Source organism: Anolis carolinensis, chromosome 3, assembly GCF_035594765.1.
Source record: "Anolis carolinensis isolate JA03-04 chromosome 3, rAnoCar3.1.pri, whole genome shotgun sequence".
Taxonomy (NCBI): Eukaryota; Metazoa; Chordata; class Lepidosauria; order Squamata; family Dactyloidae; genus Anolis; species Anolis carolinensis.
This window is the reverse complement of record NC_085843.1, coordinates 1261327-1277157: the sequence shown is the minus strand read 5'-3', so window position 1 is coordinate 1277157 and position 15831 is coordinate 1261327. Positions and strand designations below refer to the sequence as shown.

The following is a 15831-nucleotide window of genomic DNA, read 5'->3' as shown; positions in this document are numbered from 1 at the left end:
AAAATCACTAAAAAAATTATTTTAAAAATAAAAATAAATAATCATATTCATCAATCCAAAGCCAATTCCAACTGTACTGCACAGATAATTATGCTGGGCCAAATGCTTGCTCCCCTCCCAAAGACAAGTGTTCACTTGTTTACAAAATGACAGGAGGGAAGGGGCCGATCAAATCCCACTTGGGAGTTCCAGTCGGGGGCCACCACTGAGCAGGCCCTGTCTCTCGTTCCCACCAATCATAGAATCATAGAATAGTAGAGTTGCCTGCAAAGGGGGTGGGACTGAGAGCGGGGCCTCCCTGGAAGATCTTAACCTCCGTTGCAACTTTTCAAAAGCTGCCTGATCCCACAATATCTGTACTTTATAAACAACGTCTTTCTACATCAAATGTCCTTATTTTTGAGACCTGGGGGGTGTTGGTGTTCAGATAGGGGGGGCCCTTCATCTTTGCTTCAGAAGACCCTCCCCATTTCTTCATTCCCTTCCCCGCCACGGCCCCCTCACCTTGTAGGTGTTGATGCCCCACTTCTTGACGAAGTCGAACTTCTCCACGGCCACCCCCCTCGCGGCCGCCTCCTCCCCCGTCATGGGGGGCGCTGGGTGGGGCTGGTGGTGCAGGCTGGAGGCTGCAGGGAAGAGGCAAGGCCATGGGGAGGGGTCCCTGGAACAGGGCACAAGGATCACCCCTCATCCCCCTCCCCCCCTTGCAAAACCCAAACCAAGCCCAGCGTGATGAGAAGCCGATGGAGGATGAGGAGACGGGACTTGAGACCACGGACACCCCCCCCCCCCAGGTCTGCTTCCTTCCCAGCCCCCCCCCCCCCAGAGGAAGGGGTCAGTACCTGCGGAGGGGTCGGCCTGGCTGGCCATCCGGATGGCGGCTGATGGGCTGGGGGAGATGAGTGGTCCTCGTGGGGAGAGGGGTGGAGAGAGCGCGCCTGGAGGGGGAGGGGTGGGTGGGGGCCCCAGGGAGGGGGGGAGGGAGGGGGGCAGGAGGACACAGTGGGGGGAGGGGGTTGTGGTGGCGCAACGGACAGGTGGATAGAGAAGATGAAGGCATGGAGTGAAGTGGCAGCTCAGAGACAGACAGACAGACAGACAGAGAGAGGGCTGCAAGGGAAGTGGCCCGCCAATTTGGGGTGAGACCCTGGGGCCACGCTTTAGGCCTGAGCCTGGTGGAGAGTGGGGTGGATTCCCAATGGCCCAAGCCCCCCTGGGGGCCCACAGAAGCCCAGTCTGGCCAGCTGACCAGCTGGGTCCAGGCAAGCCCCACGGCAGCCCCCACCTTTCATGGCGCTGGTGGGGATGATGCCCTCGGCGGTGCCGCCGTAGCCCCCGGACACGATGCTGGTCTCGTTCAGGTTGGGCCCAGACACCATCACCTGCTGCAGGTCCTGCGGAGGAGGAGGAGGAGGAGGAGGAGGAGGAGGAGGAGGAGGATATGAGACAGGCCGCCTTATCATCATCATCATCATCATCATCATCTCCAGGGAGATTCATTGTCCCCTCTGCTTTTCATTATTGCCATGATCCCTCTGTCAACAATCTTACAAAAAACAAATCTCGGCTATCAAACATCTAAGAAATCTCACAAAATTTCACATTTGATGTACATGGATGACCTGAAGCTGTATGGAAAAACGGAAACTGAAATCCAGTCTCTGACCAACACTGTCCGAATTTTTAGCACTGATATCAGCATGGAGTTTGGTTTGGACAAATGTTCGACAGTGGCATTGAAGAAGGGAAAAATCATTGAAAGTGAGGGCAGAAATATGCCTCATGGCCAAACGATAAAGTGTCACCAGCCAACCTAATCACTGTTGTGTGGTTACCCAGGCTATATGGCTGTGGTCTAGCAGCACTTTCTCCTGACATTTCACCTGATGCTGGAACACCACCACAACACTCCCAGTAGTAGTAGTAGTAATAATAATTATTGTAATAATAATAATACAGGGCTCCATGCTACCGAACCCCATTCTTCCTCTCCTTGGTTACCCAGCCTGCATGGGCTGTGGCCTTGCAGCAATTTCTCCTGACATTTCACCCAATGCTGGAATACCAACACAACACCCCCAGTAGTAGTAGTAGTAGTAGTAGTAGTAGTAGTAGTAATAGAAGGCTCCATGCAACTGAACCCCATTCTTCCTCCCCTTGGATACCCAGGCTGCATGGCTGTGGCCTTGCAGCACTCTCTCCTGACATTTCACCTGATCATGGAGCACCACCACAACACCCCCAGTAATGATAATACTAATACTAATACTAATACTAATAATAATAATAATAATGGAGGGCTCCGTGTAACTCAACCCCATTCTTCCTCTCCTTGGTTACCCAGGCTGTATGGACTGGGGTCTAGAAGCACTTTCTCCTGACATTTGTCTGCTGCTAGAACATCACCTCATTACCCCCATTATTAATAACAACAATAATAAGAGGGCTCCATGCTACTGAACCCCATTCTTCCTCCCCTTGGATACCCAGCCTGCATGGCTGTGGCCTTGCAGTACTCTCTCCTGACATTTTGCTTGATGCTGGAGCACCACCACAACACCCCTAATAATAATAATAATAATAATAATAATAATAATAATAAGAGGGCTCCATGCAACTGAAACCCATTCTTCCTCCCCTTGGATACCCAGGCTGCATGGCTGTGGCCTTGCAGTACTTTCGCCTTATATTTTGTCTGATGCTACCAAACCCCATTCTTCCTCTCCTTGGTTAACCAGGCTGCATGGCTGTGGCCTTGCAGCACTTTCTCCTGACATTTCACCACCACAACACCCCAATAATAATAACAATAACTATAGAAGGCTCCATGCTACCGAACCCCATTCTTCCTCTCCTTGGATACCCAGGCTGCATGGCTGTGGCCTTGCAGCACTTTCTCCTGACATTTCACCACCACAACACCCCAATAATAATAATAATAATAATAATAATAATAATAATAATAATAATAATAGAGGGCTCCATGCTATTGAATCCCATTTTTTCCTCTCCTTGGTTACCCAGGCCTTGCAGCACTTGCTCCTGACATTTCGCCTGATGCTGGAACACCACAACACCCCCAATAATAATCACAATGATAGCGGGCTCCATGCTACTGAACCCCATTCTTCCTCTCCTTGGATACCCAGGCTGCATGGCTGTGGCCTTGCAGCACTTTCTCCTGACATTTCACCACCACAACACCCCCAGTAATAATAATAATAATAATAATGATGATGATGATGATGATGGAGGGCTCCATGCAACTGAATCCCATTCTTCCTCTCCTTGGATACCCAGGCTGTAAGGCTGTGGCTTTGCAGCACTTTCTCCTGACATTTCACCACCACAATACCCTCAATAATAATAATAATAATATTCTTCCTCCTCTTGGATACCCAGGCTGTACGGACTGGGGTCTTGCAGCACTTTCTCCTGACATTTCACCACCACAATACCCTCAATAATAATAATAATAATATTCTTCCTCCTCTTGGATACCCAGGCTGTACGGACTGGGGTCTTGCAGCACTTTCTCCTGACATTTCACCACCACAATACCCTCAATAATAATAATAATAATATTCTTCCTCCTCTTGGATACCCAGGCTGTACGGACTGGGGTCTTGCAGCACTTTCTCCTGACATTTCACCACCACAATACCCTCAATAATAATAATAATAATATTCTTCCTCCTCTTGGATACCCAGGCTGTACGGACTGGGGTCTTGCAGCACTTTCTCCTGACATTTCACCACCACAATACCCTCAATAATAATAATAATAATATTCTTCCTCCTCTTGGATACCCAGGCTGTACGGACTGGGGTCTTGCAGCACTTTCTCCTGACATTTCACCACCACAATACCCTCAATAATAATAATAATAATATTCTTCCTCCTCTTGGATACCCAGGCTGTACGGACTGGGGTCTTGCAGCACTTTCTCCTGACATTTCACCACCACAATACCCTCAATAATAATAATAATAATATTCTTCCTCCTCTTGGATACCCAGGCTGTACGGACTGGGGTCTTGCAGCACTTTCTCCTGACATTTCACCACCACAATACCCTCAATAATAATAATAATAATATTCTTCCTCCTCTTGGATACCCAGGCTGTACGGACTGGGGTCTTGCAGCACTTTCTCCTGACATTTCACCACCACAATACCCTCAATAATAATAATAATAATATTCTTCCTCCTCTTGGATACCCAGGCTGTACGGACTGGGGTCTTGCAGCACTTTCTCCTGACATTTCACCACCACAATACCCTCAATAATAATAATAATAATATTCTTCCTCCTCTTGGATACCCAGGCTGTACGGACTGGGGTCTTGCAGCACTTTCTCCTGACATTTCACCACCACAATACCCTCAATAATAATAATAATAATATTCTTCCTCCTCTTGGATACCCAGGCTGTACGGACTGGGGTCTTGCAGCACTTTCTCCTGACATTTCACCACCACAATACCCTCAATAATAATAATAATAATATTCTTCCTCCTCTTGGATACCCAGGCTGTACGGACTGGGGTCTTGCAGCACTTTCTCCTGACATTTCACCACCACAATACCCTCAATAATAATAATAATAATATTCTTCCTCCTCTTGGATACCCAGGCTGTACGGACTGGGGTCTTGCAGCACTTTCTCCTGACATTTCACCACCACAATACCCTCAATAATAATAATAATAATATTCTTCCTCCTCTTGGATACCCAGGCTGTACGGACTGGGGTCTTGCAGCACTTTCTCCTGACATTTCACCACCACAATACCCTCAATAATAATAATAATAATATTCTTCCTCCTCTTGGATACCCAGGCTGTACGGACTGGGGTCTTGCAGCACTTTCTCCTGACATTTCACCACCACAATACCCTCAATAATAATAATAATAATATTCTTCCTCCTCTTGGATACCCAGGCTGTACGGACTGGGGTCTTGCAGCACTTTCTCCTGACATTTCACCACCACAATACCCTCAATAATAATAATAATAATATTCTTCCTCCTCTTGGATACCCAGGCTGTACGGACTGGGGTCTTGCAGCACTTTCTCCTGACATTTCACCACCACAATACCCTCAATAATAATAATAATAATATTCTTCCTCCTCTTGGATACCCAGGCTGTACGGACTGGGGTCTTGCAGCACTTTCTCCTGACATTTCACCACCACAATACCCTCAATAATAATAATAATAATATTCTTCCTCCTCTTGGATACCCAGGCTGTACGGACTGGGGTCTTGCAGCACTTTCTCCTGACATTTCACCACCACAATACCCTCAATAATAATAATAATAATATTCTTCCTCCTCTTGGATACCCAGGCTGTACGGACTGGGGTCTTGCAGCACTTTCTCCTGACATTTCACCACCACAATACCCTCAATAATAATAATAATAATATTCTTCCTCCTCTTGGATACCCAGGCTGTACGGACTGGGGTCTTGCAGCACTTTCTCCTGACATTTCACCACCACAATACCCTCAATAATAATAATAATAATATTCTTCCTCCTCTTGGATACCCAGGCTGTACGGACTGGGGTCTTGCAGCACTTTCTCCTGACATTTCACCACCACAATACCCTCAATAATAATAATAATAATATTCTTCCTCCTCTTGGATACCCAGGCTGTACGGACTGGGGTCTTGCAGCACTTTCTCCTGACATTTCACCACCACAATACCCTCAATAATAATAATAATAATAATAATAATAATAATAATAATAATATTCCTCCTCTTGGATACCCAGGCTGTACGGACTGGGGTCTTGCAGCACTTTCTCCTGACATTTCACCACCACAACACCCCAATAATAATCACAATAACTATAGAAGGCTCCATTCTACTGAACCCCATTCTTCCTCTCCTTGGATACCCAGGCCTTGCAGCACTTCCTCCTGACATTTCGCCTGATGCTGGAACACCACAACACCCCCAATAATAATCACAATAACTATAGAAGGCTCCATGCTACTGAACCCCACTCTTCCTCTCCTTGGATACCCAGGCTGCATGGCTGTGGCCTTGCAGCACTTTCTCCTGGCATTTCACCCCCACAACACCCCAATAATAATCACAATAACTATAGAAGGCTCCATGCTACCGAACCCCATTCTTCCTCTCCTTGGATACCCAGGCTGCATGGCTGTGGCCTTGCAGCACTTTCTCCAGACATTTCACCACCACAACACCCCAATAATAATCACAATAACTATAGAAGGCTCCATGCTACTGAACCCCATTCTTCCTCTCCTTGGATACCCAGGCCTTGCAGCACTTCCTCCTGACATTTCACCACCACAACACCCCCAATAATAATCACAATGATAGAGGGCTCCATGCTACTGAACCCCATTCTTCCTCTCCCTGGATACCCAGGCTGCATGGCTGTGGCCTTGCAGCACTTTCTCCTGACATTTCACCACCACAATACCCTCAATAATAATAATAATAATATTCTTCCTCTCCTTGGATACCCAGGCTGTACGGACTGGGGTTTTGCAGCACTTTCTCCTGGCATTTCACCCCCACCACACCCCCCAGTAATAATAATAATAATAATCAGGATGATGCTGGGGCCGTGCCTGACCTGCTCGAGGCCGTCATCCTCTGCGGCGGGGCCGAGGCGGCGTGAGTCTCCGTTGCCGTGGATGGGGACCTCCATGGTGGCGGCCTTGCTCATCAGCCCCTCCGTCATCCTGGGGGGGGGGGGGGAGAGAGAGAGAGGGCGAGACAGGTGAGCCTCCTCCGGAGCCAGGCCAGGCCCCGCCCCTTCCCCAGGGGCGCCCGAGGCCTCTCCCGCCTCCCGGAACTCCGGCCACGTCGCCTCCCAAGGCCACGTCCCCCTCCCTCTCTGCGGTGGGGAAAGGGGCGTGGCTATACAGAAGCCCCTCCCCTCTTATCCCCAACCCCTCTCTCTCTCTCTCTCGATCCCTCTGACCTGAGGGCCAGCTCGCTCTCTCTCTCTCTCTCTCTCTCTCTCTCTCCCTCAGCCGCCGCCGCCTTGGGCCCCCGGGCGGACCGGAAGCGACGTCACGGCGCCCCCAGGTTCGGAGGGAAAGAACGGGAGGGGGGGCGGAGAAGCGGAGCGGAAGTGACGTAGAATGGCGGAAACCGAGCAGCAGCAGCAACTGCGCAGCGTGAGTCTTCCCAACAGGGGGCGGGGCCTCCTTCCCTCTCTCCTTCCCGGCCTTCTGGACTATAATCCCCACCATTGGGCCGCCCGGCCAGGCTCCAGGAGCATTCTCTCCTGACGTTTCGCCCGCATCTCCTTCCCTCTCTCCTTCGAGGCCTTCTGGACTATAATCCCCACCATTGGGCCGCCCGGCCAGGCTCCAGGAGCATTCTCTCCTGACGTTTCGCCCGCATCTCCTTCCCTCTCTCCTTCGAGGCCTTCTGGACTATAATCCCCACCATTGGGCCGCCCGGCCAGGCTCCAGGAGCATTCTCTCCTGACGTTTCGCCCGCATCTCCTTCCCTCTCTCCTTCGAGGCCTTCTGGACTATAATCCCCACCATTGGGCCGCCCGGCCAGGCTCCAGGAGCATTCTCTCCTGACGTTTCGCCCGCATCTCCTTCCCTCTCTCCTTCGAGGCCTTCTGGACTATAATCCCCACCATTGGGCCGCCCGGCCAGGCTCCAGGAGCATTCTCTCCTGACGTTTCGCCCGCATCTCCTTCCCTCTCTCCTTCCCGGCCTTCTGGACTATAATCCCCACCATTGGGCCGCCCGGCCAGGCTCCAGGAGCATTCTCTCCTGACGTTTCGCCCGCATCTCCTTCCCTCTCTCCTTCCCGGCCTTCTGGACTATAATCCCCACCATTGGGCCGCCCGGCCAGGCTCCAGGAGCATTCTCTCCTGACGTTTCGCCCGCATCTCCTTCCCTCTCTCCTTCCCGGCCTTCTGGACTATAATCCCCACCATTGGGCCGCCCGGCCAGGCTCCAGGAGCATTCTCTCCTGACGTTTCGCCCGCATCTCCTTCCCTCTCTCCTTCCCGGCCTTCTGGACTATAATCCCCACCATTGGGCCGCCCGGCCAGGCTCCAGGAGCATTCTCTCCTGACGTTTCGCCCGCATCTCCTTCCCTCTCTCCTTCCCGGCCTTCTGGACTATAATCCCCACCATTGGGCCGCCCGGCCAGGCTCCAGGAGCATTCTCTCCTGACGTTTCGCCCGCATCTCCTTCCCTCTCTCCTTCCCGGCCTTCTGGACTATAATCCCCACCATTGGGCCGCCCGGCCAGGCTCCAGGAGCATTCTCTCCTGACGTTTCGCCCGCATCTCCTTCCCTCTCTCCTTCCCGGCCTTCTGGACTATAATCCCCACCATTGGGCCGCCCGGCCAGGCTCCAGGAGCATTCTCTCCTGACGTTTCGCCCGCATCTCCTTCCCTCTCTCCTTCGAGGCCTTCTGGACTATAATCCCCACCATTGGGCCGCTGTGAGTCCAGGCTCCAGGAGCATTCTCTCCTGACGTTTCGCCCGCATCTCCTTCCCTCTCTCCTTCCCGGCCTTCTGGACTATAATCCCCACCATTGGGCCGCCCGGCCAGGTTCCAGGAGCATTCTCTCCTGACGTTTCGCCCGCATCTCCGGCAGGCATCCTCAGAGGTTGGGAGGTCTGTGGGAAACCAGTCAAGTGGGGTTTATAGATCTGTGGGATGGATGTCCGGGGTGGGAGGAAGAAAGAACTCTTGTCCGTTGGAGGCCAGGGTGGATGTTCCCATGGGGTCACCTTCTGTCAGGACCCAGGCTGCCGAGCACCAATAACCATGCGCAGAGACCAGAATCTATCTAGTATCTTTATTAGGGAAATATATAAAGTCAATAAAAACAAGTGTAGAATATAGTTCAGGAGTAGAAGAAGAAGAAGAAGAGAAGAAGAAAGAAGAAGAAGAGAAGAAGAAAGAAGAAGAGAAGAAGAAGAAAGAAGAACAGAAGAAGAAAGAAGAGGAAGAAGAAGAGAAGAAAGAAGAAGAAGAGAAGAAGGAAGAAGAAGAGAAGAAAGAAGAAGAGAAGAAGAAGAGAAGAAGAAAGAAGAACAGAAGAACAGAAGAAGAAGAGAAGAAAGAAGAAGAAGAGAAGAAGAGAAGAAGAAGAAAGAAGAACAGAAGAAGAAAGAAGAAGAAGAAGAAGAAGAGAAGAAAGAAGAAGAGAAGAAGAAAGAAGAAGAAGAAGAAAGAAGAACAGAAGAAAGAAGAAGAAGAAGAGAAGAAAGAAGAAGAGAAGAAGAAAGAAGAAGAGAAGAAGAAAGAAGAAGAAGAGAAGAAGAAGAGAAGAAGAAAGAAGAAGAACAGAAGAAGAAGAAAGAAGAACAGAAGAAGAAAGAAGAAGAAAGAAGAAGAAGAGAAGAAGAAAGAAGAAGAACAGAAGAAGAAGAAGAAGAAGAAAATAAGAAAGAAGTATTTTAAAATTGTATTATTTTGATTTTATGTTATATGTGTTGATGGGGGTTGTTGTTATGATTTTATGTGACTTGTTTTATACTTTTTTTACCTTTTTTTTACCTGTTGTATGTTATACGTGCACCCTAGAGTGCCTTGTAAACCGCCCCGAGTGTCAGGACCCAGGCTGCAGAGCACCAATAACCATGCGCAGAGACCAGAATCTATCTAATATCTTTATTAAAGGAATATATAAAGTCAATAAAAACAAGTGTAGAATATAGTTCAGAAGTAGACCTTTCAGGAAAGGTCAAATATAGTCCAGGAAAACAATGTCCAATATGTGATATTAAAGTCCAAAGTTATAATCCACTTCACCGAAACACACACTATTTGGCAAGCAATAGTGTGGGGAACTGTCCATAGTCTTTGAGGCTTAAGGTAAATCCGAAGGAAACTGGAAAACAAGGCTTGAATCTGAGAAGCAAGGTCCGTGGTTTAAAACGCAAGGCAAGGCAAGACTTGAAACTTGGCAAGATCAAACTTAAAACAAGGCAAACATGAGTCAAGAACTGAGTCCAAAGAAGTCCATGGTACAAGGCTGGGCTGGAAACTTGATCCGGGAACTGGGAACTGGAGTACGAAGTCTACACACGATCTCACTCCTCAAGCCGACGAATTGACTCCGCAAGGATTCCTTTGCGGGCAAACACCTATATAGGATCTTGTTTTCCCGCCAAGGAACACTTTCTCTGGGGAACAAGAAACGAAACCTATACTGTGTCCAGATGCATTGACTCCTTAAAGTTTCCCAAGGGAAACAGACTTAATCAGCTAATTGTCTGGCAGCTATCCTGGCGCTCCGGCGAGTCGCCTCCCAAGCGCCTCTATCTTGATTATAATAATCCCGGCGAGAAAATGGGGGAGATTTCTGCTCAAGGCTTGTTTGGCTGACTTCTTGTGGGCAAACATCTTGCAGGTGCAAGGGCTCCACTTCTGGCTGAAACGGTGGGAAACCCAGGTTTTCCTCTTCATCTGCCACAATAGTACATGGAACGGGACTACATGGCCCATGAGTCATCACACCTTCATTAGCATTGAATAGCCTTTGAGCTTCAAGGTCTGGCTGCTTCCTGCCTGGGGGAATCCTTTCTTGGGAGGTGTTAGCTGGCCCTGACTGTTTCTTGTCTTTTCTTTTAACTTAAGTGTCCATGTGGCCTGCCCTGGTTTTATTGCTTTTTCTGAATCTTGGGTTGTACTGTATGTTATTATTTATTGTATTATTAATTTGTGTTATGATATGTTGTTTTATATTTTGTTACAGTAGAGTCTCACTAATCCAAGCTAAACGGGCCAGCAGAAGCTTGGGTAAGCGAATATCTTGGATTATAAGGACTATTAAACATCAGATTAGGTTATGATTTTACAAATTAAGCACCAAAACATCATGTTAGACAACAAATTTGACAGAAAAAGTAGTTCCATACGCAGTAATGTTATGTTGTAATTACCGTATTTATGAATTTAGCACCAAAATATCACGATATATTGGAAACATTGACTACAAAAATGGCTTGGATTATCCAGAGGCTTGGATAAGCGAGGCTTGGATTAGTGAGACTCTACTGTATATTGTACTAGCTGTGCCCAGCCAGACGTTGCTGTGGCAAAGTGGTGGTGGTATTGGTTAAAAAATGTTGTGTAATTTTTATTTGACGTTATTTGTATTTTTTAATTAATTTTATTGTAGGTTATCTTTTTATTTATTATATTTTATTATTGTCTTTTGTTATTATGGTATTTTATTGTATTAATTTTTTAGTGTTTTTAATTATTTTTTGTTTTTTATTATTTTTTATTGGGTTGCTAGGAGACCAAGTAGGTGGAGCTTAGCCTTCTAAGTGGCAGCAATTGGATAAAAGCAATTATTCCTCTCTCTCTAATTAGGACTTTTTTTTTCTTTTCTTTTTGTTGTATCAACCTAGAGGCATGGATGATGGGTTGTGTTGTCAATTTTCGAGGTTGTGGGGTGTTTACTTTTGTTGTTTTGTCCGCTGCCGTGATGCCATCACTCTTTTATATATATAGATAGATGGTTTCGGGTATGGCCCCATGTAAGCCATGTGAAATTGAATACAGACTGGCTCTGACTTTTGGCCCAATGCTACTGGCCCTGTTGTAATGGTCACACAGTGTTTTACTGTTTTAAATGGGGTATGATATTGGTTTTTAAGTGTGTTTTTACGATCGTTTGTTTTACTATGATATTATATGTGGCATTAATCTTGCCATTATGTAAGACCGCTCTGAGTCCCCCTGGGGGAGAATAAATAATAATAATAATAAATAAGCCGCCCCGAGACCCCGTTGGGGAGATGGTGGCGGGGTATAAATAAAGTTTTATTATTATTATTATTGTCTGGAGTTCCCATTTTCTGAGTGCTGCTTTTTATTTACTATCGCGATTTTAGAGGGTTTTTTTAATGTGTTCCTTTTCATGGTTTCCTCCTTTCTGTTGAAGTTGTCCACCTGCTTCTTGGGGATTTCAATGTCTTCTCTGTGTAATCTGACTTGGTGGTTGTGAGCGTGGTCGAGCATTTCTGTGTTCTCAGATAATACGCTGTATCCAGGTTGGTTCCTCAAGTGCTCTGCTCTGGCTGACTTATCTGGTTGAATTAGTCTGCAGTGCCTTATTTGTTGCTTGATTCGTGTCTGGGCAATGCTGCTGCGTTTGGGGATCTCTATGCAGACTTGTCCACAGCTGCATGGAATACACAGAATCATAGAATTATAGAGTTGGAAGAGACCTCATGGGCCATCTAGTCCAACCCCATTCTGCCAAGAAGCAGGAAATCGCATTCAAAGCACCCCATTGTGCTTCAAAGCCATTGTTCCATTGTGTCCTAGTCTGCAGGGCAGCAGAAAACAAGCTTGCTCCCGCCTCCCTAGGATTTTCCCTCACATATTTGTACGCCATAGCCATTATCATGTCTCTTCTCAGCCATCTCTCAGCCCAGCTCTTTAAGCCGCTCCTCATAGGGCTTGTTCTCCAGACCCTTAATCATTTTAGTCACCCTCCTCTGGACGCTTTCCAGCTTGTCAACATCTCCCTTCAACTGTGGTGCCCAGAATGGGACACAGTGTGATTCCAGGTGTGGTCTGACCAAGGCAGAATAGAATAAGGGGGAGCAGGACTTCCCTGGATCTAGACGCTATTCCCCTATTGATGCAGGACAGAATCCCATTGGCATCAGATTGTAGGCTCATGTTTAACTTGTTGTCCACAAGGACTCCCAAGATCTTTTTCACACATACTGCTGTCTAGCCAGGTGTCAGGTTCTCTTCTCCCAGTTGTGCTGTGGGTCAGTCTTCCAAAGGAAAAAGCACCAAGACACACGCTGGTAGATTCCAACAGATTCTATTGTACCGAATACCAGAACCTTCTCTTTGGCCCACTTATATAGGGGCTCTTGCATACCAGAGGATAATTGAGGTTTTATGGCTGGCATCTGTTCTTTGTCAGCCGACCAGATGTCAAAGTTTGGAGATCATGACATCAGGCCATACAGTAGACTCCTGCAGAGGTGAGAGGACCCCTCTTGTCCTTCACCGAACAATGCATTTATGGGATTTTCTTGCTTGGTCTGTGGATAGTTTGTAGGTTGTGTTTCTTCATCAGCCTCCCTCTGCAGTCAGTGGTTCCCTTGATGTCTGGTAAGAACACTTTTCCTCAGGGTGGGTCTTTGTCTTGACTCTCGTGGCTTCTTCTTCGCCTTGCAGCTCTTCTGATGTCCGTGGTGGAGACTCCATTATTATTATTATCATCATCATCATCATCACTTTTATTTATTCATTTCTATCCTGCTTTTCGCCCGTGGGTGGGATTCAAAACGCGATGTACATTTAAAATTCATACAAATACATCAGACAGCAATACATAATCATTTAAAACATCATATTGGCCTGTAGAGCCCAGTTGAGATGGTTTAAGTTCCCCTTGGAGGAAGGTGGGCTTCGCAGATTCTTTGTGCACGGTCTGCCAGGGCTTTGATTGTGCCTGTTTGACTTTGGTTTTTATGAAGGTACTAGCTGTGCCCGGCCACGCGTTGCTGTGGCGAAGTCTGGTGTTCTGGGAAATAAAGTATTAAGGAATTGGTGGTAGTTAAGGTCAAGGGTCAAGGTTTTCCCCAGACATTAAGTCCAGTCGTGTCTGACTCTGGGGGTTGGTGCTCATCTCCATTTCTAAGCCCAAGAGCCGGCGTTGTCCGTAGACTCCTCCAAGGTCATGTGGGATGACTACATGGAGCGGTGTTACCTTCCCGCCGGAGCAGTACCTATTGATGCACTCACATTTGCATGTTTTCGAACTTCTGGGTTGGCAGAAGCTGGAGCTAACAGTAGGGGCTCTCTCCGCTCCCCCAATTCAAACCTGTGGCCTTTCGGTCCAGAAGTTCAGCAGCTCAGCGCTTTAACACGCTGCGCCATCAGGGGATATTATTTCCTAAAGGTTGTGAATATACAATATTTCTGATTGGTTTTTTTTGTTTGTTGGAGGCAAGTATGAATGCTGCAATTAGGAAAAATGATTAGGGTGGGCAGAGATTAGCCCTCTAAACTGGCAGCAATTGGATAAAAAAAATTATTGCTCTCCCTCTAATTAGGACTTTAGTTTTCTTTTCTTTTTGTTGTATCAACCTTGAGGCGTGGATGATGGGTTGTGTTGTCAAATTTTGAGGTTGAGGGGCCTGTACTTTTGTTGTTTTGTGAATTGCCATGATGCCATCACTCTTTTATATATATAGATCTATCTATGTGTAGGTTTTCTGTAGACTCTGTGGCTCAATTGTTGATTGGTTTTGCTGGTGACTAGGGCCTCTAAAAATGGCAGTTTTCTTTCCTTTTCTTTTTCCATGGTGGATTGAATGTTTGGGAAACAACCAGGGCCAGCTAATCACCTCCCAACCAATGATCCCCTCTGGGCAGGAAGCAGCCAAGCTTTGAAGCTGCAAGGCTATTCAGTGCTAATCAAGCTGGCCAATTTGCAATGTCCACACTCGTTTCCAACAGACAAGAGTTCTTTCTGTCTCCCACTCTGGACATCATTCCACAGATACATAACCAACCCCCCCCCCCCCATGCCTCACAGCTTCTGAAGATGACTGCCATAAATGTGGGTGAAATGTCAGAAGAGAGTGCTTCTGGAACATAGCCACGCAGCCCGGAAAACCCACAACCACCCAGGGATTCCTTCGACAACAGACTCCCACAATTCCTAGCTGTGAGGAATTGTGGGAGTTTGTGTTGTCGAAGGCTTTCATGGCCAGGATCACAGGGTTGTTGTGTGTCTTTCGGGCTGTATGGCCATGTTCCAGAAGCATTCTCTCCTGACGTTTCGCCCACATCTATGGCAGGCATCCTCAGAGGTTGTGAGGTGTGTTGTCGAAGGCTTTCATGGCCGGGATCACAGGGTTGTTGTGTGTCTTTCGGGCTGTGTGGCCATGTTCCAGAAGCATTCTCTCCTGACGTTTCGCCCACATCTATGGCAGGCATCCTCAGAGGTTGTGAGGTGTGTTGTCGAAGGCTTTCATGGCCGGGATCACAGGGTTGTTGTGTGTCTTTCGGGCTGTGTGGCCATGTTCCAGAAGCATTCTCTCCTGACGTTTCGCCCACATCTATGGCAGGCATCCTCAGAGGTTGTGAGGTATGGAGAAAACTAAGCAAAGAGGTAAATATATATCTGTGGAAAGTCTAGGGTGAGAGAGGTCAGGGTGAATGTTGTGTAGTTAATCACTTTAATTAGCATTGAAAAGCTTATCTGCTGTCTTCTTCCTGCCTCTGGGGCATCCTTTGTTTAGAGTCGTTAACTGCCCTTGGTTGATTCATGTCTGGAAATCCTCTGTTTTCAGCATTGCAATGGACATTGCAATGCTGGGAGTTGTAGTCCAAAGCGCCTGAAGCCAGGCTAAAGCGGGCTTGTCTTCTCCTCCTTCCCGTTTGTTCCAGCTGCGGGACTTCCTGCTGGTCTACAACCGGATGACGGAGCTCTGCTTCCGGCGCTGCGTCCCGGGCCTCCTCCAGCGGGGCCTCGACGGGAGCGAGGTGAGTCCAATGGGAACCGGAATTATGGGGAACAACAACAACGTCCTGTCCTCTCACCACAATAACAACAGCCTTTCTCTCTCTGTCTCTATGATAGGAGTCCTGCCTAGAGGGGTGCGCGGGGAAGCTGGTGCGCTCCAACCAGCGCCTGATGGCCGCCTACGTCCGCCTCATGCCGGCCTTGGTGCAGCGCCGCCTGCAGGAGGGAACCGGATTGGCCAGCGGGCAGGAAGGGGAGGAGCCTCCTTCGCCCTGAAGCCGTTCCCTTCCTCTCTGCCAGACTTCCTCCCAAATACAAACGCTTCCTCATTC

General features: G+C 47.9%; 2 protein-coding genes across 7 annotated transcripts in view; one reads left to right on the top strand and one right to left on the bottom strand.

Annotated features, from left to right (window-relative positions):
- The window catches only part of arfip2 (ADP ribosylation factor interacting protein 2), a 23172-nt gene extending 16051 nt beyond the window's left edge, over positions 1-7121 (bottom strand). Inside the window, exons 1-5 of one of the 2 annotated variants that reach the window (XM_062974373.1) lie at positions 6984-7121; positions 6633-6741; positions 1286-1394; positions 843-938; positions 505-626 (exon numbers count right to left, since the gene is read on the bottom strand). In XM_062974373.1, coding sequence (XP_062830443.1) covers positions 505-626; positions 843-938; positions 1286-1394; positions 6633-6740 — 435 coding nt within the window. In that variant the 5' untranslated portion in view covers position 6741; positions 6984-7121. The remainder of the gene's footprint in view (positions 1-504; positions 627-842; positions 939-1285; positions 1395-6632; positions 6742-6983) is intronic. The other variant, XM_062974374.1, reaches the window with a different exon arrangement.
- Positions 7042-15831, top strand: timm10b (translocase of inner mitochondrial membrane 10B). 5 transcript variants are annotated; one of them, XM_062974381.1, is made up of 4 exons: positions 7091-7182; positions 14832-15121; positions 15424-15519; positions 15617-15831. In XM_062974381.1, exons 2-4 carry the CDS (start codon positions 14960-14962, stop codon positions 15773-15775), a joined length of 417 nt encoding a protein of 138 aa, XP_062830451.1. In that variant the 5' UTR covers positions 7091-7182; positions 14832-14959; the 3' UTR covers positions 15776-15831. The 5 variants fall into 5 exon arrangements, with proteins under 5 accessions (XP_062830452.1, XP_062830451.1, XP_062830447.1 ...); XM_062974377.1 differs by having other exon boundaries at positions 14832-15145; XM_062974379.1 differs by lacking the exon at positions 7091-7182 and adding an exon at positions 7627-8647 and having other exon boundaries at positions 14832-15145.